This window comes from Agelaius phoeniceus, chromosome 7 (assembly GCF_051311805.1).
Source record: "Agelaius phoeniceus isolate bAgePho1 chromosome 7, bAgePho1.hap1, whole genome shotgun sequence".
In the NCBI taxonomy this organism is placed as follows: Eukaryota; Metazoa; Chordata; class Aves; order Passeriformes; family Icteridae; genus Agelaius; species Agelaius phoeniceus.
This window is the reverse complement of record NC_135271.1, coordinates 3,427,242-3,451,390: the sequence shown is the minus strand read 5'-3', so window position 1 is coordinate 3,451,390 and position 24,149 is coordinate 3,427,242. Positions and strand designations below refer to the sequence as shown.

Here is a 24,149-nt window from a genome sequence, read left to right as displayed (position 1 = left end):
GTGTGACATTCCAGCTCTGGAACAGCCTGGAGACTCTTGGAAATTCCCCATGGAACCCCTCTGGGTGACTGTCACAAATCTGCTCCTTAGCAGGCAACCATCCCCAGCCCCCTGTTGCTATGCTCAGTTTCCATGGCAACCATCCCCAGCCCCCTGTTGGTATGGGCAGTTTCCATGGCAACCATCCCCAGCCCCCTGTTGCTATGGTCAGCTTCCATGGCAACCATCACCAGGACCCTGTTGCTATGGTCAGTTTCCATGGCAACCATCACCAGACCCCCCCTGTTGCTATGCTCAGTCCCTTGGCAGCTCCATGGAGACCCCATGCCAGGGGTGGTTGCCATGGACACCAGCTCAGGCCTGCAGCCAGAGCCCATTGCCATGGCAACCATTGGCAGCCCCATCCCCAGGCTGATGGGATCCCAGAAGCACAGAATTGGCTGAGCTGGGAGGGACCCATCAGGATCCTCCAGTCCAACTGCTGGCCCTGCACAGGACACCCCAACAATGCCAGCCTGGGCCTGGCAGCGCTGGCCAAACGCTGCTGCAGCTCAGAGAGCCCTGGAGCTGGGACCCTTCCCTGGGGAGCCTGGCCAGGGCCCCAGCAGCCTCTGGGCAAAAACCTTTTCCTGACATCCAACCTGAGCCTGCCCCGACTCAGCTGCAGCCGCTCCCTCCACTCCTGTCCCTGGGCACCAGAGGGAAGAGGTTCCCACAGCCCCAGCCAGGGACCCGCTCCCAAGGCTGCTGCCATGGCCACCAGGGCTGGCACCAGCTGGGATGCTCGCTTTCCACGGGCCGGGCTTCAGCAATGGGATTCCCCAATTTCCTGCTCCCGCTAAAACCGCGCTGCCCTCGCTGCCCTCCCGCCTCCCATGGAAAGCACAAAAGGCAAAGATCCCGGGCTGGGAGAAGAACAATTTACTGAGAACAGCAATGAGATAAGGAGCCAAAGGAACAGAAACGATATTGATAACAGAAGGGATAAATAAAACTGTTTACAGGGAAAACTACAGCACAACTCACTGGGTCTGCCTGGCCAAAATTTCTCCTGTCTGGAAAGGACAGCCTTCTCCTCAGGCAGAGAGAGAGAGAGAGAGAAAGAGAAAGAGTCCCTTTTCCTGCCCCTGGCAATGACCTGAGGTGGGAGTGAATGAAATGACAGGGCCATGGTCAGACCCTCATGTTCTTCCATCCCACATCATGTCATTGGCAGGGGAAGGAAAAGGGACAGGTGTCTTCCCAGCATGGATCACAGGGAACATGGATCACCAGGGCTCTTCCCAATGTGGGTTCTCCCATGGGGGTTGAAGCTGGAGCTCTTCATGAAGCTGTTCCTGCAATCGAGGCACTTGCAGGCCTTTCCTTACTGGTGGCTCCATTTGTGTTTTGTCAAATGAGAACTTCTGGTGAAGCTCTTCCCACACTGGGGACACTCGTTGGGCCTTGCCCCAGTGTGGATGCGCTGGTGGGTGACAAGGGTGGAGTTCTGCTTGAAGCCCTTCCCACAGTCTGGGCAGAGGAAGGGCCTCTCCTCTGTGTGAATCCACTGGTGTTGGAGGAGATGGGAGCTTCTATGAAACCTCTTCTGACACTGGGGACACTCGTAGGGCCTCTCCCCAGTGTGGATGCGTTGGTGGATGATGAGGGCAGAGCTGCAGCTGAAGCCCTTCCCACACTCCCCACACTCATAGGGCCATTCCCCAGTGTGGATCATCTGGTGGCTGATCAGGGTGCTGCTCTGCCTGAAGCTCTTCCCACACTCCAAGCACTTGTGGGGCTTCTCCCCATTGGGAAGCTGCCCATGGACCACCAGCTCTGAGCTCTGGCTGAAGCTCTGTCCACCTTCCTGGCTCAGGGTGGGTCTTTCCACCTCAGAGCACCCTGGGCTGGGTTTGGAGCCCCTCCTCCTGTGGGATCTCTGGTGCTTTTCCTTTACATTGGAATTCTGCAGCGTGGAGCCACTCAAAATGGCCTCTTCCATGATTTTCTGCTGTGGGGATTTGTCCTCCCTGGTCTCCATCCTCAGCTTCTTCCCTGGGGGAGGAAGGACAAGGAGAGGATGGAATTTGCCTCCGTGCCAGAGGGAAGGGGAAGGAGATCCCCCCAGTGCATCCCCGGCAGGACGGCATTGGCAGCAGGGTTGTCCTGCAGCTGGGGGCTGTGCTGGGCTGGGAGATGGAGCAGGAGAGAGGGGGAAAGGGGCACTGACTTCCTCCTCACCTGCCTGGGTATCCCAGGGCTCCTTCCTCTTTCTGACAGCCTCCTCCTCTATTGAGTCAAGGTTTGGGAATGGGAAATCCTGTTTCGGGAACCAAACAAAGGGTGCACACATTGTCTTTTCTTCTGGTCTGAAGGCAAAACTGGGGGAGAGTCTATGCCAGAATTACAATTTAATAAGAAAATGAAGATCAAGGCAATGATACAGAAACACTGCCTTAAACTGACAGAGTCAGGATATAACCTGACACCCTGTTGCTGGTCAGGGTGGTGGTAGCAGTCCCATTAAATGGTGGCTGCAGTCCTATTGGAGTGATGAACGTGATTCTGTCCAAGCAGTGATCCTGTAGAAGGGTCTGGTCTTCCTCTGGAGGTCCAGGGGTGGTTCTGGAGCTCTTGTCCTCTGGGAATCCAGTAGGCAAGCTGCTCCTGGTGTTGCAAGGCTCAGCTTATATGCAGGTAGGAATGCTTGGATCCTCCCCCTGGGCGGAGCATCCCACAATGGGATGATGGAATTTTATCAGTCCTGCAGTGACACTCAATGGCCCATTCACAGACGATATCTCCCCTGGAGGGCGTTATCAGGGCTGAGTCATGGAAGAGATCAAGAACACTGCCCCATCTGTTTATAGCAGTTGATGAAGATGGGGATTGAAAACATGCATTTGGTTCCATCTTACACTGCAGCCTGAAACAGTGGGGGAATCCCTGCTCAGGGGGTGAACACCACCCCCCTTACCCAAACTGTCTCAGGTGTAAAACCCCCACCCCGGGAAGGCCACACACAGAGGGGACAATGTCACACTTACCCTGCCCCATGGGAGGTATCTGTCCCTGTCACTCACTTGCTCTCCCCCCTTTTGTCTTTCTTTCCATGTCTGTCTCTACCTCACATTTACTGTTTAATAAAATCCACCTTGAATTTGGTTTCATTAGCACCTTAATTGGGGCAGAGGCATCTCTCTAATAATATTCTTAACCAGATTGCAACATTATTTTGGCACAGTGAGTTCAGGGCACTGTTGTCTGACCCCCACTTTTCTTTGACAACAGCATGGTTTCCTCCTCTGAGGAGGTTGTGGTTCTCTCTGGAGGAACTCTTGGAAACATGGACGCAGCTTCCTCTGAGCGACTTATTGAGAGAACTGATGAGGAAAATGGCTGTTGTGGGTGGCCAGTGTACACAAAGTATTTTGTTATCCTTCCTTGAACAGTCTGAAAAAATCATTGGAGGAAAGGGAGGAAATGTTACCAGCGTCACTGACAAGGTTCACTCACCGCACAGTGAGGAGCACAAGGCTGCTAAAAGTCCTATGAGAAGCCGAACTCAAGTAGCTAAATTCCTGAATAACTCCCAAATTCCCAGGCTTGGGGACTTGGCCAAATGTGAGAATCATTATTCTCTTCATCCCTGTCACCTTTGTGAAAGCCACACAGAGCTTCCCCTTTGTCCAATGCCCAGAGGTTGCTCAAGGGGTCTCTGTGCCTCTCGCCCTGGGGGATGCTTGGGAGGGGCTTGGGGGGGTTGTCCCTTTCCCTGTCACCCCAGGCCATTCCTCAGGGGTGTCCCTGTTCCTGTCACCCCAGGCCATTCCCCAGGGGGTCTCCCTGTCCCTGTCACCCCAGGCCATTCCCCAGGGGTGTCCCTGTCCCTGTCACCTCAGGCCATTCCCCTGGGGTCTCCATTGTTCTCACCCAGGGAATGCCTGGGGAGTCTCCCTCCCTCTCGCCCCTGTGCCAGGGGGTGCTCGGGGCAGTCTCTGTCCCTCTCAGCCCAGGGGATGCTCGGGGCTCTCTGTCCCCTGGCCCTGGGGGATGCTCGGGGGGTCTCCATCCCTCTGGCCTCAAGCAATGCCTGTGCAGGGCTGGGCACCAGGGGCTCTGTGTCCCTCTCACCGCTGAGGCTGCTCGGGGCTGGGGGGGCTCTGCCACCTTCTCACCCCTGGGGAGGCCGGGGGGGTCTCTGTCCCTCTCAGCCCTGCTGGGACCCCACCCAAACATCATCGGGGTCACAGGGACAGAGACACCCCCAAAGCCCCAGAAGGGCTGAACGTGAGGGTTTGGTTTGGAGCTGAGGATTTAGGAAGGGGCTGGAATTGGGGCTGGGCTTGGAGTTGGGGCTGAGATTTGGATTTGAGCTGGGATTGGGTTAAGGCTAGAGATGGGATTGGCTTTAGGGCTGGGGTTGGGATTGGGGCTGGGGCTAGATGAGTCTGGTACTGGGATGAGAATAAATACGGAACTGTGAATGTAGAGTGAGATTGAGACCAGGATCAGGGTCAGGTTTGGGACTGAGCTCACCCAGAGTGGGACAGGGAGGATGTCACTGTGGGATGGTTTGGGGAAAATACTGATTTGGGGAAAAACAAGGCGTGAATGCCTTGAGTTGGGGATTCCTCCCACACAAGTCCATCTCTAGAAGTCACCTGATGTCCATGAAAACCTCCAAAAATCAAGAGTGAATAAAAAAAAGCCACAAAGAGTTTCCCATTTCCAGTCTCATCCCTCTGGGGTTCTGGTGGTCCCCTGTCTCTGGGCTGTTGGGGATCCCATGGGTCCTGGGGATCCCCCTCTCCAGGGTCCTGCTAAGGGATGCTGGGGGGTTTTGGGGTCCCAGGGTCCCCCTCTCCAGCTTCCCCTCAATCCAGCCACTTGGGCTTCCCCCTTCTTTCCACCACCCTGTCCAGGTTTAGGGCAAATTTGGTTGAAAACCCCCAAAAGAAGTTTACTCTAGAATGCAGATTCAGCAGCCCCACCCTCAGCCAGTTCAGGAAAATATTTCCTTGGAGAAAAGTGGAAAAAACCGCTTTAATTAACAGGCAAAGCATTCACCAGCACAAAAATTGAACAATATTAGGTAATAAACCTCCAGCTGCTCCAAAATAGATGGGAAACTCCGAAAGTCCTTCCTTGGGCTCTACCTCGGCTCACTCAGTCTCTTATCAGTCTCTTATCAGTCTCTTATCAGTCCCTCCAGCGCTGGAAATGCCACTTCCAGCGGCCCAGGCTTGGCCAGGTGGGCCACAGGTGGGAGCTGCCAGTGGTGTTCTGGTTGTTCAGTCCAGAGCAGGTTTAAACAGCTCCAAAGAAAAAGAAAACCCACAGTCCAGGGAACTTCTCTGCCTCAGCGAGCTAAAAACTAACTAAAAGCAAAGGAAAGCTCTGTCCCACCCTCTGTCCATCCAGGAGCCAGAATGTGGAGGAGTGGGTGCAGTGTATGAAAACAAACTGCAGCTTCTTCCTCCTCCCCTTGGCTCTCAGAACCAGCCTTAAAGGTGCAGAACTCACCCACGTGGACCCCCCGGGACCCTCCCGAGGGGCGATCGCAGCTCCTCTGGCCCCGAAAAAGCTCCTCTTAGGGAGCCCGGAGATACCCGGGGCTCGAGTCCAGGATCTGCCGGCTCCGAACACGCTCCAAAAAAATCCTCCCGGAGACGCCTGGCTGGAGTTATTTGGGAATTTAGCTACTTGAGCTGGGCTTCTTGTAGGACTTTTAGCAGCCTTGGGTTCCTCACCTTTGAGTAAATGAACTTTATCGGTCACTCTGATATCATTTTCTCCCTCTCCCCCTGTGATTTTAAGAAACTTTTCAAGGAAGGACAACAAAATATTTTCTTTTTCCTGGCCACCAACAGCAGCCATTTTCCTCATAATTTCAGGAAAAGAGGGGGTGCAGGAGAGCATCAGGGATCTAAGGGTTTAGGGGTGGTATACAGGGAAAGGGACCAGTAGGGAATACCAGAGTGGAAAGGTGGAGTAATAGACTGATGGGAAGACAAGGAAGGGAGAACTCTCTAGAACATGAACATATAAAGGTAATAGGGGTAGGAAAGGCCAATGGGCCAATGGAGAGGACAGAACTGGGAAAAATTACCATAGTGCTTCAGAGCACCATGGGGGAAGTTTCTTTCCTCACCCTGATCTGTGAGGAATGCCCGGACCCTAAGGTGCATCTCTCCTGGGCATTGCTGTTTCCCTCTCCCCATTAGGCTCACAGGCTCTCACAACTCCCCCTTTATGTTTAGTTAAAAGTCTTCCCCTATGGATTTCTGCAAGCACCTAACAAAATAAGGGAACATTACTAACATAACAATAGCTATAAGTCATAATAGTACGAAAGAAATTACTCAAAGAGGAAATAGTACATACAATTAGGATACAACTGAAATAATTGAATGGGTAGGAACTAATTAAACAACATCTTTTTTGTGGAATGCAAGATCGATAGGAAGTTGTATTGTTCAGGCAGTACAGAGCTGTTTCCTTTTTCAGGTTATTGGTTGCATCTATACGCCGCATCTTTTGTTCTTCTTTTCCACGCTGCTTGTGCTTGTCATCACAGCTTTTGGCAAGGATCTTTATTCTTGTAGGACAGGGACCCCCTCTCTCAGTCCCTGCATGCCTTGCAGCGCTTCTTATCAGGCACAGATTCCTGCTTTGGGTTCCTCCCTCTTTCGGATTGGACAGGGGCCTCCAGGGTCTGCAATCTCCCTGCCATCTCCCAATCACCTTCCCTAGCAGCTTGTTCCCACACCCCTGCCCAGTGATCCTCAGGCTCGGTGTTAGAGTCTGGGAATCACTGTCTTCTGCTGAGGAGGAGGGCCTGCTGGTAGAGGAGCCGTGCTCCTGGGTAACCAGTGCGGCCCCGTGCCGTGGGCTGCTGGCAGCCAAGATGGCTGCCTTCCGGTCACCATCATGGCCACTTCTGGCTCCGGGGATGTGGGAGCCACAAGTGTCATTGCCCCAGGGGTGGAGCCCAGGGTGGAGAAGGTGGAGACCACAAGGGGAAAGGCAGGGCCTGCGTCGGGAAGGGTGGTACTGATGGAAAGGGGGATCCTGATGCAGGAGCGACCATTGACACGATGGGCGGAGAGGAACGCGTTGCAGGAGAGGAGCCTGATGATGGAGGAGCAGGAAAGGGCAGAGGAGAGGTGGGAAAGTGGCCATTTTGGGGTGTGAGGGTGGGAAAACTTGGATCAGGAGGGGACAAAATGGCGGAGCTGGCCATGTTGCTGGCACCATTTTGTGGGGTAATGGCCACTGGTGGAGATGAAGGAGGGTATGCAGGCACAGGAGGAAGGTTGAGAGGAAGGTCCAGAGCGGCACGGCCAGTGCTGTCCTGGTAAGGGGAGAGAGGAGATTGGGAGGAGTCAGGGAGACAGCAGCAGCAACCATGTGCTGGATAGTGACATCCACCTGCTGATTGCTCCTCAGGTGGGGAAGAGGGTTTGGGGGCATGGGGAGAGGATGAAGGGGAAGGGGTTTTGAACTGGGGACCCAAAACTCTTCCTGAATTTTCCCCTGATTTTTTTTAACTGAATCATAAATAGCAAAAAAGAAGATAAAGCTTTTTGACATAAATGGAACAAAACAAAAGAGGATAGAACTTCCCCACTTTAAAATTTCCCTCCATTTATAAAACAAATAACTTGATCCCAACCATACCCCAAATCTCAAGTGGTGAAACTGATTTCCTTGTAACATAAAATATTTGAAAAGAAAATGATAAAAAGTTTTCAAGTTCTCCTTTGAAAAATTATTCCCCAAGCAAGAAGGGGTAATGTAACTTGGAAATAAATCTCCTGTTACAGAATGATGAGTTTTGTGCCCATTCTGCCATCTTTTCACCCACAAGATTTAAAATGAGAAAACAAAAGAAAAGGGGGATACTGATTCCAACATACTCACCCAGCGGTGGGTCAACAAAGGATCTTGTGGGGGTCTGTCGAGGAGAGCGATCCTCCAGTCCGTGACTCTGGGAGGGTTGCAGGTCTCTCCCCTCAGCGTGCCCAGATAAAACTCAGAGGTTGTTTTAGGGTAGTGGCTGACGCAAAGGTGACTTAGATTCCAGCGATGTGGAGATGCTCCTCAGGGGTACCAGATGAAGGTCCCTGTTCGGGCACCACCTGTTGTGGTCTGCAGTGGTGGATGCAACCTTCCCTGAGAGCATCTTGCACCAACAGGCGGGAGCCATGAGAGCACCAGCACACACAGACACACACAGACAGACACACACACACACAGACACACACACAGACACACACAGACACACACACACAGACACACAGACACACACGCACACACACAGACACAGCCACAGACACACAGACACACACACACACACACAGACACACACAGACACACACACACAGACACACAGACACACACGCACACACACAGACACACACACACAGACACACAGACACACAGACACACGCACACACACACACAGACACACACAGACACAGAGACACACAGACACACACACACAGAGACACACACACACACACACAGACACACAGACACACACACACACACAGACACACACACACAGACACACATGCACACACACAGACACACACACACACACACACAGACACACACGCACACACACACACACACACAGACACACACACACACAGAGACACAGACATACACACACAGACACAGACAGACACACACAGACACACACACACACAGAGACACAGAGACACACACACACACACACAGACACAGAGACACACAGACACACACACACACAGACACAGACATATACAGACAGACAGACAGACAGACACACACACACACACACACACACACACACACACACGGAGCAGCTCGGCAGTGAAGACACAGGAGGGTCCAGGCAAGGAGTTCCAACGTGCTTTATTTCAGGTGACACTGAAGAGGTCCAGGGACCAAAGCCAAAGCCAAAGCAGGGTCTAGGGTATAAATCAGGAAAAGAGGGGGCGGAGAAGAGCATCAAGGACCCAATAGTTTGAGGGCTCAGGGGTGGTACACAGGGAAAGGACCAATAGGGAATGCTGGGAATTCTAGAGTGGATAGCCGGAGACATAAACCAATGGGATTACAGAGAAGGGAGGACACTCTAGAGCATGAACATGCAAGGGTAAAAGAGGTAGGAAAAGCCAACAGGCCAATAGGGAGGAGAGAATTGGGACAAATTCACATAGTGCTGTGAGGCACCATGGGGGAAGCTTCTTTGCTCACCCTGAGCTGTGAGGAACGCCCGGAGTCTAAGGTGCATCTCTCCAGGGCATTGCTGTTGGCCTCTCCCCAGTCAGCTCACAGGCCTACACAAACACACACTGGAGATGTCTGGGGCCGTTCATCATTTCTCTGCTCCTCAGCACCGAGGCAATGGACTCTGGCTACATCCCTGAGCTCCTGCCCATGGCAACCACCCCTGGCAATGGGGCTCCATGGAGCTGCTCTCAAGAAACCTCCAAGAGCTGGAGAGTGCCCCAAAAATGCCTCAGAAATGTGAGATACCTCAAAATCTCTTCATGAGCATGGAATATCCAAAAACTCACTCAGTAATTGGCTTCCCCTCCCTTCATCATCCCCAAACTTTGGCCGTCTCATTCCAGACTCCAACCCACCTCCCCATTCCCAACCCCCCTCCCCATTCCCAACCCCAACCCATCCCACCCCTCCTGGACATCAAGACCCCTTTCCCAAGCTGTACTTCCCCCATTTCACACCTCCTAAACCCCATCCCACCCATCTTGCCCCACCCAATGCTCATCTCACCCCTCCTGATTTGCACCCCACTTCACCCAATCTCCTTCCAACCCCATTTCACACCAAGGGGCTGTGGAATCAAGGAATTTTGGGGTGGGATTGAATAGTTTTCAGTGGCATTGAGCGGTTTTGAGCTGACAGATCAATCCCTCTCATCTTTTGGAGTACCAAGAAATAAAGGGAACCAAATACCCACACCCCCCCTCCCCCCCATATCCTCCCAGATATCTCCCAGAACCCAAGTTTCCCTCAAAACACAAGTGAAATGCGAGGCTTTAGATGCCTTTGATGAATTGGGTCAATTTTTTACCCGTTTTCTGTGTTTTAAAGGGAGGAAGATAAATCAAAAGATAATGATAGGCAAAAAAAAGGAACACAAATAACTTCCCACTGTGTATCACAAGGAATGTGGGTCACCAGGGATCTGACAAATGTGGATCCTCTGATGGGGATGGAGATGGAGCAGTGCATGAAGCTCTTCCTGAAGCTGGGGCTCGCGCAGGGCTTCCCTTACCGGTGACTCCGTTGGTGACGGGTAAAGAAGGAGCGATCTGAGAAGCTCTTCCCACACTGGGGACACTCGTAGGGCCTCTCCCCGGTGTGGATGCGCCGGTGGGTGATGAGGGTGGAGTTGCGGTTAAAGCCCTTCCCACAGTCTGGGCAGCGGAAGGGCCTCTCATCCGTGTGAATCCGCTCATGCAGGAGGAGATTGGAGCTCGTGTGAAACCTCTTCTGACACTGGGTGCACTCGTAGGGCCTCTCCCCAGTGTGGATGCGCAGGTGGATGATGAGCTTGGAGTTGCGGTTGAAGCCTTTTCCACAGTTGGGGCAGCAGAAGGGCTTTACCTTGGTGTGTATCCGCTGGTGGTTGACGAGGGTGGAGCTGCAGCTGAAGCCCTTCCCACACTCCCCACACTCATAGGGCCATTCCCCAGTGTGGATCATCTGGTGGCTGATCAGGGTGCTGCTCTGCCTGAAGCTCTTCCCACACTCCAAGCACTTGTGGGGCTTCTCCCCATTGGGAAGCTGCCCATGGACCACCAGCTCTGAGCTCTGGCTGAAGCTCTGTCCACCTTCCTGGCTCAGGGTGGGTCTTTCCTCCTCAGAGCACCCTGGGCTGGGTTTGGAGCCCCTCCTCCTGTGGGATCTCTGGGGCTTTTCCTCCACGTTGGAATTCTGCAGCGTGGAGCCACTCAAAATGGCCTCTTCCACGATGTTCTGCTGTGGGGATTTGTCCTCCCTGGTCTCCATCCTCAGCTTCTTCCCTGGGGGAGGAAGGACAGGGAGAGGATGGGATTTGCCTCCATGCCAGAGGGAAGGGGAAGGAGATTCCCCCAGTGCATCCCCGGCAGGACGGGGTTGGCAGCAGGGTTGTCCTGCAGCTGGGGGCTGTGCTGGGCTGGGAGATGGAGCAGGAGAGAGGGGGAAAGGGGCACTGACTTCCTCCTCACCTGCCTGGGTGTCCCAGGGCTCCTTCCTCTTCCTCACAGCCTCCTCCTCTATTGAGTCAAGGTTTGGGAATGGGAAATCCTGTTTAGGGGACCAAACAAAGGGTGCACACATTGTCTTTTTACAGGATTTAAGGGAAACCTGGGGGAGAGTCTAAGTCAGAATTACAATTTAATAAGGAAATGAAGATCAAGGCAATGATACAGAAACACTGCCTTAAACTGTCAGAGTCAGGATATAACCTGACACCCTGTTGCTCAGGCTGGTGGCTGCAGTCCCATTAAATGGTGGCTGCAGTCCTGTTGGAGTGATGAACGTGATTCTGTCCAAGCAGTGATCCTGTAGAAGGGTCTGGTCTTCCTCTGAAGGTCCAGTGGTGGTTCTGGAGCTCTTGTCCTCTGGGAATCCAGTAGGCAAGCTGCTCCTGGTGTTGCAAGCCTGAGCTTATATGCAGGTAGGAACGCTTGGATCCTCCCCCTGGGCGGAGCATCCCACAATGGGATGATGGAATTTTATCAGTCCTGCAGTGACACTCAATGGCCCATTCACAGAAGATATCTCCCCTGGAGGGCGTTATCAGGGCTGAGTCATGGAAGAGATCAAGAACACTGCCCTGTCTGTTTATAGCAGTTGATGAAGATGGGGATTGAAAACATGCATTTGGTTCCATCTTACACTGCAGCCTGAAACAGTGGGGGAATCCCTGCTCAGGGGGTGAACACCACCCCCCTTACCCAAACTGTCTCAGGTGTAAAACCCCCACCCCGGGAAGGCCACACACACAGGGGACAATGTCACACTTGCCCTGCCCCAGGGCAAATGGCATCTAATATTTTCTTAACCAGATTGCAAAATTATTTTGGCACAGTGAATTCAGGGCACTGTTCTTTGACCCCAGTTGCCTTTGACAACAGCATGGTTCCTTCCTCTGAGGAGGTTGTGGGTCTCTCTGAAGGAACTCTTGGAAACTTGGATGCAGCTTCGTCTGAGCGACCTATGGGAGAACTGATGAGGAAAATGGCTGTTGTGGGACTGGAGTGTAAAGAAAATACTTTGTTGTCCCTCCTTGAAAAGTTTGTTAAAATCACTGGAGGAAATGGAGCAAATGATACCAGCAAGACTGACAAGGTTCATTCACCACATGGTGAGGAACGCAAGGCTGCTAAAAAGTCCCACAAGAAGCCCAGCTCAAGTAGCTAAATTCCCAAATAACTACTGGATTCCCAGGCTTGGGTTTTTTGCCAAATGTGAGAATCATTATTCTCTTCATCCCTGTCACCTTTGTGACAGCTACACAGAGCTTCCACTTCCTTTTAATAATATCCGTAATGGGCCAACTTTACACTTTTCTTTAATTGTAACCTGCCAGCAGCTGAGCTGGAGCTGTGCAGGATCCAAGGAAACTCGGAATTGCCCCAGAATTGCTTCTATTGTCAGCCGGTGCTGCGGCGGCCGTGGGGCAGAGGGGTGGGAAAGGGGGGTCCGGGGTGGCAGTGGAGGAAATGCCGGGCCCGGGGGCTGAGCACAGGGCTGAGCACGCAGTGATGGTTTTGTTCTTGCTGAGCTCGCACTGAGCCAAGGCCTGTCCTGCCCCTCATTCGGCCATGCTGGGGAGGGGCTGAGGGTGTGGGGGAGGTTGGGAGGGGACACAGCCAGGACAGGAGATCCCAGCTGACCCCAGGGATACCCCAGACCATAGGACATCATGATCAGTGCATGAAGTGTGGGGAACAAGGAGGAAGGGGGCACATTTGCAGTGAGGGTTTTGTCTCCCCAGGTAACTCTTAGGCAGGATTGGGCCCTGTTTCGCCAGTGGGCAGGGCCCACACCAAAGACACAGACACCAACTTAACTTAAGGAACAGTGTAATTTAGATAATGCCAATTTGCAAAAAATTACAAAAATATTAGGTAGGCAAAGCAAATAATCATTAGTAAATAATTCTGAAAGAGAAGATGTTGAAATGAGTATCACACAACTGTCCATTTCTGGCTGCAGGCTCTGGAGATTCTATCTCTGCCTTCAATCAGGGTTGCATTCCCTAAAGAATCCTGGTACCAAATCCTGCTTTCCAAGGCTGGAACAGTGTCTCAGGTTTAGCTGGGTGTGTATTCAATTACCCTCTGTTAAAGTTGGGGCAATTATCATCTGTTAATTGAGCAGTTTACTTTATCTCTTCCACATGAATCCTCCCTCCAGGAAGATATCTTCTGTTAATGGGCCATTGAGTGTCACTGATAAAAATTCCATCATCCCATTGTGAGAAGCTCTGCCCAGAGGGAGGAGCCAAGCATTCCTACCTGGATATAATCTGAGAATGTGAACAACAGAGTCAGCCTTCTCCCACAAGATTCCCAGAAGAGCAGCTTTCAGCCCCACTGGATCCCAGAGGAAGACCAGGCCAATCGACACCACAACTGGACCTTCAGAGGAAAACTCCACCCTTCTACAGGATCACTGCTCCAACAGAACCACACCTGTCCCTGCAGGAGCACTGCAGCCACCATTTAACAGGAGTGCTACCAACAAACTGACCCACAGGGAGTAAGTATTCTTACTCTGTAAGTAGTTTTTAGTACTAGTGCATTTGTATTTTTAATTTTCCTTCTGAAGAACTGTTATTCCTATTCCCATAGACTTTGCTTGACAGCCCCTTGTTTTGAAAATTATAATTCCAAGGGAAGGCATTAACATTTTCCATTTCAAGGGAGTCTCCTGCCTTCCTTTGCAGACACCTGTCTTTTCAAACTGACACAATGCCCTAGGACACCCAGGCAGGTTAGGAGGAAGTCAGTGCCCCTTTCCCCCTCTCTCCTGCTTCATCTCCCAGCCCAGCACAGCCCCCGGCTGCAGGACAACCCTGCTGCCAACCCCGTCCTGCTGGGGATGCACTGGGGGGGATCTCCTTCCCCTTCCCTCTGGCATGGAGGCAAATCCCATCCTCTCCTTGTCCTTCCTCCCCCAGGGAAGAAGCTGAGGATGGAGACCAGGGAGGCCAAATCCCCACAGCAGAACCTTTTGGAAGAGGCCATTTTGAGTGGCTCCACGGTGCCGAATTCCAGTGTGGAGGAAAAGCCCCAGAGATTCTGCAGGAGGAGGGGCTGCAAACCCAGCCCAGGGTGCTCTGAGGAGGAAAGACCCACCCTGAGCCAGGAAGGTGGACAGAGCTTCAGCCAGAGCTCAGAGCTGGTGGTGCATGGGCAGCTTCACAATGGGGAGAAGCCCCACAAGTGCTTGGAGTGTGGGAAGAGCTTCAGGCAGAGCAGCACCCTGATCAGCCACCAGATGATCCACACTGGGGAATGGCCCTATGAGTGCGGGGAGTGTGGGAAGGGCTTCAGCTGCAGCTCCCACCTCATCATCCACCAACGCATCCACACTGGGGAGAGGCCCTACGAGTGTGCCCAGTGTCAGAAGAGGTTTCCAACCAGCTCCAGTCTCCAACTGCATGAGTGAATTCACTCAGAGGAGAGGCCCTTCCTCTGCCCAGACTGCGGGAAGGGCAACAAGCACAACTCCACCCTCATCACCCACCAGCGCATCCACACAGGGGAGAGGCCCTACGAGTGTCCCAGTTGTCAGAAGAGGTTTCCCACCAGCTTCCAGCTCCTCCAACACCAGTGGATTCACTCAGAGGAGAGGCCCTTCCTCTGCCCAGACTGCGGGAAGGGCAACAAGCACAACTCCACCCTCATCACCCACCGGCGCATCCACAGTGGGGAGAGGCCCTACGAGTGTCCCCAGTGTGGGAAGAGCTTCACCAGCAGCTCTCACTTGATGAAACACCAATGGAGCCACCAGTAAGGGAAGGCCTGCTATTAAATATTAGACCCGAAGGTTTCCAGGTGTTGGGGGGCCTGGCTTTTTCTGGCCCTCGCTGCTGGACCAAAGGCTGCAGCTGTGGTGTTTTCACCCCAGAGATACCTTTGGCCAGCTGGGTGCTGCAGCTGGGCACTCAGAACAAATCCAGGCAAAGTAGGAACTCAGTTTACCTTTGGAGGAAAAGGTTCAAGCAGCAGTGAAGAGAAAAGGAGCGGGTTCTTTAATAGAGTCTTTAATCCAGAGTTTTATTGCAGCATGGTAGACCTCTGAATGTGGTAACATCTCCCAGACAGACACCGGCCGCATGGTCTCGTGTCCTTTTAAGTCCCGGGGACAGGGGGAGGGGAGGGACAGGTGAGGGCCAACCAGGTGGGAGGAGGGGGAGGCTCCAGGGATACAGACACTTGGACAAGCCAATGAGCCCAGACCTGAGGAGCGTCTGCCAACCACACGATGCCCTGCTGGAATATTAAGATTGATGTACAGCTCTTAGGCAGGAGGGCAAAAGGGGTGGGGGAAAGGTTGGCGCACCTGAGGGGTTTGGGATAGGTGAGACAGGAAACAACTGCAACAGCCTGCAAATGCCTCGATTGCGGGAACAGCTTCATGCACCACTCCAGCTTCACTCCCCGTGGAAGAAGCCACATTGGGAAGAGCCCTGGGGATCCATGTTCCCCATGATCCATGCTGGGAAGAACCCTGTTTCTTTTCCTGCCCCTGCCAATGACCTGATGTAGGATGGAAGAACATGAGGGTCTGGCCATGGCACTGTCATTACTTGCACTCCCACCTCAGGTCATTGCCAGGGCAGGACAGGGACTCTCTCTCTCTCTCTCTCTGCCTGAGGAGAAGGGTGTCCTTTCCAGGCAGGGGAAATTGTGGCCAGGCAGACCCAGTGAGTTGTGTTTTACTTTTCCCTGTAAACAGTTTTATTTATCCCTTCTGTTATCAATATCGTTTCTGCTCCTGTTTGTTTCCTTATCTCATTGCTGTTCCCAATAAATTGTTCTTATCCCAGCCCGGGATCTTTGCCTTTTGTGCTTTCCATGGGAGGCGGGAGGGCAGCGAGGGCAGCGCGGTTTTAGTGGGAGCAGGAAATTGGGGAATCCCATTGCTGAAGCCCGGCCCGTGGAAAGCGAGCATCCCAGCTGGTGCCAGCCCTGGTGGCCATGGCAGCAGCCTTGGGAGCGGGTCCCTGGCTGGGGCTGTGGGAACCTCTTCCCTCTGGTGCCCAGGGACAGGAGTGGAGGGAGCGGCTGCAGCTGAGTCGGGGCAGGCTCAGGTTGGATGTCAGGAAAAGGTTTTTGCCCAGAGGCTGCTGGGGCCCTGGCCAGGCTCCCCAGGGAAGGCTCCCAGCTCCAGGGCTCTCTGAGCTGCAGCAGCGTTTGGCCAGTGCTGCCAGGCCCAGGCTGGCATAGTTGGGGTGTCCTGTGCAGGGCCAGCAGTTGGACTGGAGGATCCTGATGGGTCCCTCCCAGCTCAGCCAATTCTGTGCTTCTGGGATCCCACGAACCTGGGGATGGGGCTGCCAATGGTTGCCATGGCAACGGGCTCTGGCTGCAGGCCTGAGCTGGTGTCCATGGCAACCACCCCTGGCATGGGGACTCCATGGAGCTGCCAAGGGACTGAGCATAGCAACAGGGGGCTGGTGATGGTTGCCATGGAAACTGAGCATAGCAACAGGGGGCTGGTGATGGTTGCCATGGAAACTGACCATAGCAACAGGGGGCCTGCTGATCATTGCCTGCCAAGGATCAGATTTGTCACAGGCCCTCAGAGGGGTTCCATGGGATCTTTCCAAGAGTCTCCAGGCTGTTCCAGAGCTGGAATGTCACAGGCAGAGACAGGGGCTCCATGGAGACCTCCCAGGGCTTTCTGGGGATAGTAAAGAGCCCTGTGGTCAGAGGCAGTCACAGCCATTCCATGGTGACATCCCAGGGCACCTTGGGCTGCAAAGGCACCGATCTGTCACAGGCACTCACGGGGGCTCCACGGTGACATCCCAGGAGTCCCCAGGCTGCCAAAGAGCCGGGATGTCCCAGACACTCACAGGGGTTCCTGCCATGGCCACAGTGGGAGCCTCAGGCAGCATTTATTGGAGAAGCTCCTGTTGGGTCATGAGGTGCAGAAAGGATCCCCAGCAGCCCCCACAGATTCCCAAATTTCACCGTTGAATCAGAGATGACACAGACTCAGATCAGAAGGCTAAGGGCTAAAAGCCACCCGTTTTTTCAATCCCCTTCTTTTATATCTTGGTTTGCTACAGGTGGACCTCACTGGTCATTTAATCAACACATTTCACATGATTGGCCAATTAAGACAACACCCCTCAGTAAACAACTTTATGGAAAAAAGTCAACTTATTTCAAACATTGTCGGGGCACCAGTTATTGATGTTTGTTTCATGTTGGGCCTTTCTGGGGGGGGAGAAACCCTCCAGTAGCAGTTCTGTGCCAAGTAAAAGGAGATGCATGGCACTTTTTCAGTCTTCAGCTTCTTGTTTATTGTTATATGATCTAAAATTCTGCATTGCTGTGCACACCAGGCTCAGCACGCTGGAAAGCACCGCAAAACGGCCCCAAAATGTACGGTTTTAAGGTCTTTTAAAGTTGTCTCATCCAATCAACTCTTAAAACATAGGTTATTTCTACTTATCAACCAATAACTCATCCCTTGACTGTCCACATAACCTCTGCACTGTGCTTTCCTTGACCAATCACCCTGTGCGACCAACACTGCAGAAAATGGAGTAGATGAAGAAGAAGACAGGGACTAAATCCCAATTCCTGCATCTTGCTTCCTATCTACACCATACTAAAAATCCCAAAACCTAAATTTCTCACGCTAGTGAAATGCTATACTACCCTCTAATCTATTTCACACTTTGGTAAATTCTTACCTGTCTCAAAGTCCTGGACAAACCTCTGGTGGCTGCCGTTATTCAGCTTCTGAAACATGAGGGCTCCGTGCTTTCCTTCCTATGGAGACCAATGTGACACTTGGGAGCCTTGTGAAATGAAGGGGCCATTGTGACACTGCAGAGCACCATGGATCCAAGGGACCATTGTGACAATGTGGAACCTCGTGGAACCAAGGGCATCATTGTGGCTCTGTTGGGCCACATGGTCCCAAGGGACCAGAGCAAAGCAGCGGTGTGGGAGTTAGCCCAGCTGTAACTCAGAGTCAGACAGATTTTACCCCCAAAGAATTGGGCATGAGTTTCAAGCCCTGGGAATCATTTGTTTAATTAGGATGAGCTTGAAAGTTCCCCAATAAGCTTTTACTGTTGTTATGCTAATTTGTCTAAGTTCTACTCCCCTATTGGTTACTTGTTTCCCCTATATGGTTATTGTTCTAGAGTGTTCTACCCCCAAATGTACATGTTGTTGCTTCGCCTTTGTCTCAGGTCTTAGGATCCTGCCCCCTCATACTGTTCTCGACTTCTTCATGTTTATTGTTTTTCACCCTGTGTTATTAAAGTTCCTTTTAAGCAACTCCATTGATCCTGCTCCTTTTCATTTTTGCCATCCCTCGCCCTGAAGTCAGGGAACCAGAGAGGTTTGTCACAGCCACCCTCATTGTGACCATGGGCGCCCAAACAGGGACAATGACACTCAGGGCTCCCTGTGTCAGTCACGTCAGCTGGGGTTAGCTGATGGACAGGCCAGTGCTCCCCGGGATTTGGGATTGTGCCGGGCCCAGCGGATTCATCGTTGCTTCAAGGGACCTTGCCCAGGATCAGCAGGGACAACGATGGTTTCACCTGCATAGGATTGCAGGTGGGTTTGGGGAAATGCAAGACATTTATTGCCCTTTTTGCCATTGTGTTTTTACAATATGCACCCATGTCCCATAATTGATTTGGGGTGTTCTGGTGGCTCTTCCCCATAAGGCAGAGAAAGAGAAAATTGGGAAGCCAGATGTCGAAAGCAGAAAGGAGTCTATATGGATGCTTTAATTCTCACTGATCATGACACAATATTTTCAAAGTACGAATTAAAATCAATCATGAGGTGGATCATTAAAAATTTTCCCGATGCCTCTGCTGATGAAATGCATACCACTGAATTTTAGGACTCAGGGAGAGTTAAATTGTACAACCTTTTGATCAAAATGGACCCCATTGCACCCCACATGCTCCTCATCTTCCACACCACCATTCACCAGCAAGCAGTTTGTTGAAAACTCAATCCGTTGGTCACTCCTAACTTGGACTTCTCCTCTAACCTGCCTTTCTCAGACCTTCCACGATGGTCCAAGATGGCAATGGCCACGCTGTCTTGGAGCATCATGCCCTGGAGACTCAAGATGGAAGGAGCCTGAATGTGGCTCGGGAGCCCAACCATCCTCCCTCCATCTTGGCTCCTCCACTTCCTGCTACCACAGCCTTCTCTTCCGCCCTGAACGAACCTCCAGACTCCACCCCCACGACTGCGGGTCACACCCTCACTGTCAATCATTCCACCTCCACCCTGGGCCATGCCTCCAGAACTCCACCCCAGGAGTCTGCCATCCTAGATCAAGGCCCTTCCTCCCCAACACCTGACAAAATTGCAGTGCCCTCTGCCTCACCCTCTTTCAACAATATAACCCCATGATCAAAGATACTAAGCCCAACTGTCACACTATTTCTAATCCAAATGTTTCTGGTCCAGGTTATTCTTCCTCCCCAGAAGACACTTTGGATTCCCCAGAGCCACCTCGCCCCTCAAAGCCAGATTATCACTAGGAAAGGATCCGGAAAGAAGCAGTTAAGGAAGGAGACTGGCAAACAGTCTCAAAACTCCTCGTTGCCCTGGGATGTTATGAAAGAAGGGGGCAAAATCCCAGGTTTCAGCCATTGGTTTATGGGCAAATCAAGGATCTGTGTAGGGCAGCTAAAGACCATAGGAAGGACTTACCTTGTTTTAATGGCCTAATGAGGGCCATCTTTACAGCACATGTCTTAAGTCCCTGTGATTTAAAATATATTATGACCATGTTGTTGTCACCTATAGAATACACCCTGTGGAAAGAGGAATGGAAACGTTTGCTAAATGAATTAATAGAAGACTGTGCTAATAATGAGGCAAGGGCGGAATTGACAATCAACCATCTAGCTGGAGAAGGTCAACACAGCCTACCAGATGATCAAGCAGCAGGTATCCCCAGAGAAGTATTGGATGATATCAAAGAGATGGCTTTGCAAGCTTTAATCCAGGTATTGGATGGTAGCACCCCCAGTTTGGACTACCTTGGGTGGCTGCAGCTAAAGTTTTAGGACAATCAGACCATCCTGGGTGCCTGTTGAGTAAGCAAACCAATGCTGCCTCCCTCACATTGAGTGGCTGCTCTCAGACACAGAGACCATCAGACACGCCACCTTGCAGAACAGCAATAGAGTTTTTACTCTGGGCACATGGGCATGGCTGTGTAGACTCTGAGGGCATGTGCTGCATGAACCTCTCCAGCCACAGCGAGTCAATCACAAGAGCATTCAGGTACTGAAGGCAGGGTTCAAGAAGCTTCAAGTGGAAAACAAAGACTGGTTCAATAAACTCTTCCAATCCATGGGACTAAAGGGTTGGATGATGTGTAGCTAAAACAGGACTATTGATTCTCTTAATGGTTGTTGTTGTATTGTTAATTGTCTCATGTTTGTTTGAATGTTTTTAGAAGGTCTTACAAAAATCTTTCAGTTCCATCTTTGTTGTAAAACAGAAAGGGGGAAGATACCCAACACAGGCTCCTCATGGACACCTTGGAGGAGAGAATTGGTGGCCAGGATGGCACAAAAAAATCTCAGAGACTCAGTGTGGGAAGGAAAATCCTTAAAAGTACCTGAAAGTATTCTTAAATCCATAAAGTACCTTAAAAACCTTGAGTATCTCAAGGCATTAATGAGCCCTACTGAGTGTCAGTACAAAGCTCTCAAGGGACTCATTAAAGCAGATAATTGGGGCCATGATTGCACAAAGCTCTCACAGAGTCTGTATCAAAAGGGAAACACCAAGTACCTTCAAATAACTGAAGTACCCTGAAGCATTAATGAGCCCCATTGAGTGTTGTTACTGACAAAGCCTCTCCAGGGACTAATTACAGCAGATAATTGGAGGTCATGATTGCACAAACCTCTCAGAGACTCCAAGGCAAAAGCCAAACCCAAAGTCCTTTGAAAAAGCTGCATTCCCTGCAGGGAGCATGAAGGAGCCCCCAGGGCCATTGCTGAGCAAGGCTCCCCAGGGACTCCTTGCAGCAGATCCTTGAGGCCACTGGGATGTGGGCTAGGGGGGGATGCTGAGGGCAGCACAAGGGGCTGACAGTGCCCAGCCTGGCTGGGGCTGTGCCAGGAGGCCCCAGGGCCTCAGGACAAGGTGTCTCCTCCCAGCCCTTGGTGGCACAGACCCTGCTGTGCCCCAGGGCACCAAGACTTGGCTTCTCTTTGTCCCCACCTGTCATCACTGCCTGCAGTTCTCTGCTCTGCCTGGGGCTTGGGGACACTTGCTCAGCCGTGTCCCTCAGTGGGACCCATTAAAAGTCCAAGAAACTTTGGAGTTGGATTCTGCCTTGGAGTTCTGGAGAGGTTTCTTCAGCTCCCTCTCAGGGACTGATGTCCAGGGCCTGAGCACAAAGGCCCAGAGGCTCATTAAAGTCCTTGTGCTGTGTCTGTGCTGCTGAGCTGGGCTGGGCTCCTGGCACAGAGGCAGCTCCTGCTCACCAAGAAGAGCTTCAAAAGCACATTTCTCTGGATGAGCAGCTCTTGTGCCAGCCCAGCAGGGCTGGGGCACTGCCTGCAGCCAGCGCGGGCACAGCACAGAGGCACAGAGAGCTTCAATCAGTCAGGGCCGGGAAGGGGCTGAGAAGTGCCTGGGGCACAATCACTGCCAGCCCTTGGCACAGGAACCTCTGGCTGCAGGACAATGCAGCTGCAGCTCCTGGAGCCATCTCCTGCAGCTGGAACATCCCAATGCCTGCAGAGCCTGTGAGTACATTCTCTGATTGTCTCTCGTGCAGAGCAGCCAGGGGTGCCCAGGGCTGTCCTGCAGAGCAGGGTCCTGCAGCCCAGGGCGCTGTGCTGGGGCAGGGACTCTGCTGCCTGCCAGGGACAGCTCTCAGCCAGCCCTGGCAGCTGCTCCCAGCACTGGGGGACAAGATCTGGGTGGCAGGAGACAGCTGGTCAGGCTTGGAAGTGTTCTCCTTGTGTGGGGAGGATGCAGCATTGTTCAGGACTGCTCCCAGCATGGCATTGAACTGCAGAACATTTCCAAATACATCACACAGGGAGCCCAGCAAGGATGGGGCTGCATAAAAGGGAAAATCCTGCTTTATTTATCTATTGCTCGGAGTTGCCATGATGGTAAATCCTGCATAGATGTTCAGCTCTCAGTTCAGGTCGAGAAGTAATAAAAAAAAATTCTATCGGATTTGAATAAACTCGGCAGTGACAGAAATCAGCACAGGGCCCCTCAGAGGCAGCATCAGTGTCGCTTTTCCAGCCTCCTCAGGGTTGCTCTGACATTGCCATCAGAGCCTGCAGAGCCAGAGCTGCCCCTGGGCAGTGCCAGAGCTGGGAGGGCTCTGCAAGGCAGAGCTGAGCCCCCAGGGCTGGGCTGGGCTCTGGCAGCACTGGCAGGGCCCAGCCCTGGGCACAGGGAAGCAGCTGCTGGCAGCGACAGCTCCAGGCAGCAGAGCCCTGGGCAGGCAGTGGGGGGAAAGTGCCCCCAGGCTCTGCTGGGATATTTCAAGTCCTCTCCAAACCCAACTATTCCATGGTTACTTTTCTTACAGATCCCCATGCCAAGACATCACAGCAAATGTCCAACAGCAGCTCCATCAGGCACTTCCTCCTGCTGGCATTGGCAGACACGCGGCAGCTGCAGCTCCTGCACTTCTGCCTCTTGCTGGGCATCTCCCTGGCTGCCCTCCTGGGCAACGGCCTCATCATCAGCGCCGTAGCCTGCGGCCACCACCTGCACACGCCCATGTTCTTCTTCCTGCTCAACCTGGCCCTCACTGACCTGGGCTCCATCTGCACCACTGTCCCCAAAGCCATGCACAATTCCCTCTGGGACACCAGGAACATCTCCTACAAAGGATGTGCTGCACAGCTCTTTCTCTTTATGTTCTTCATCTCAGCAGAGCTTTCCCTCCTGACCATCATGTGCTACGACCGCTACGTGTCCATCTGCAAACCCCTGCACTATGGGACCCTCCTGGGCAGCAGAGCTTGTGCCCACATGGCAGCAGCTGCCTGGGCCAGTGCCTTTCTCAATGCTCTCGTGCACACGGCCAATACATTTTCCCTGCCCCTGTGCCATGGCAATGCCCTGGGCCAGTTCTTCTGTGAAGTCCCACAGATCATCAAGCTCTCCTGCTCACACTCAAACCTCAGGGAACTGGGACTCATTGTAGTTAGCCTTTGTTTATCATGTGGCTGTTTTGTGTTCATTGTTTTCTCCTATGTGCAGATCTTCAGGGTCGTGCTGAGGATCCCCTCTGAGCAGGGACGGCACAAAGCCTTTTCCACCTGCCTCCCTCACCTGGCTGTTGTCTCCCTGTTTGTCACCACAGGCACATTTGCCTACCTGAAGCCCCCCTCCATGTCCTCCCCATCCCTGGATCTGGCCCTGTCAGTTCTATACTCAGTGGTGCCTCCAGCCCTGAACCCTCTCATCTACAGCCTGAGGAATCAGGAGCTCAAGGCTGCAGTGTGGAGACTGATGACTTGATGGTTTTGGAAACATTAAACTGCTGGCCAATTTCTGCAAATCACTTGTAATAAAACTCAACTTTGATATTTCTTCTTGTTTTCATTTCCTTTGTTTTCACTTTTACTTTTTCTTTGTTTTACATTTTTCATATTGTCAATGAAGAAAAGCCATTCCTTGTGCAATTTCTCATTTTGTTTCTCTCCACCTTCCCTGTGGCCACAGACTGTGTCAATGAGGGGCTGCGCTCTTGGTGGCTTTAAAGGAACTAAAGGATCTCCCAGCAGAGTTTTCTGCAGAGATGCCCTTTTGTTGCCTTCTCTGGAGCTGCAGCAGCAATGTCTGTGTGCAGAGCTGGGGCAGATCAGTGCTGGCCCAGCAGCTGTGCCCAGCAGCAGCAGCAGCAGCAGCAGCACTTGGTGTTGC

The 24,149-nt window shown here is 52.4% G+C and overlaps 2 protein-coding genes across 2 annotated transcripts in view; one reads left to right on the top strand and one right to left on the bottom strand.

Annotated features, from left to right (window-relative positions):
• Positions 1–1,366: 1,366 nt before the first annotated feature.
• LOC143694515 (uncharacterized) overlaps positions 1,367–24,149 on the bottom strand; it is a 45,914-nt gene continuing 23,131 nt past the window's right edge. The window contains 3 exon segments of the mRNA XM_077181388.1: positions 1,367–1,837; positions 7,909–7,975; positions 10,280–10,838. Of these exon segments, the coding sequence (XP_077037503.1) occupies positions 1,367–1,837; positions 7,909–7,975; positions 10,280–10,838 (1,097 nt within the window).
• On the top strand, positions 22,830–23,744 carry LOC143694440 (olfactory receptor 14C36-like). The gene has a single exon (XM_077180914.1). The coding sequence runs from the start codon at positions 22,830–22,832 to the stop codon at positions 23,742–23,744; it is 915 nt and encodes a 304-aa protein (XP_077037029.1).

What these genes read in the sequence shown, in the direction of transcription:
- LOC143694440 (XM_077180914.1), top strand. Translation starts at nt 22,830, where the DNA reads ATGTCCAACAGCAGCTCCATCAGGCACTTCCTCCTGCTGGCATTGGCA.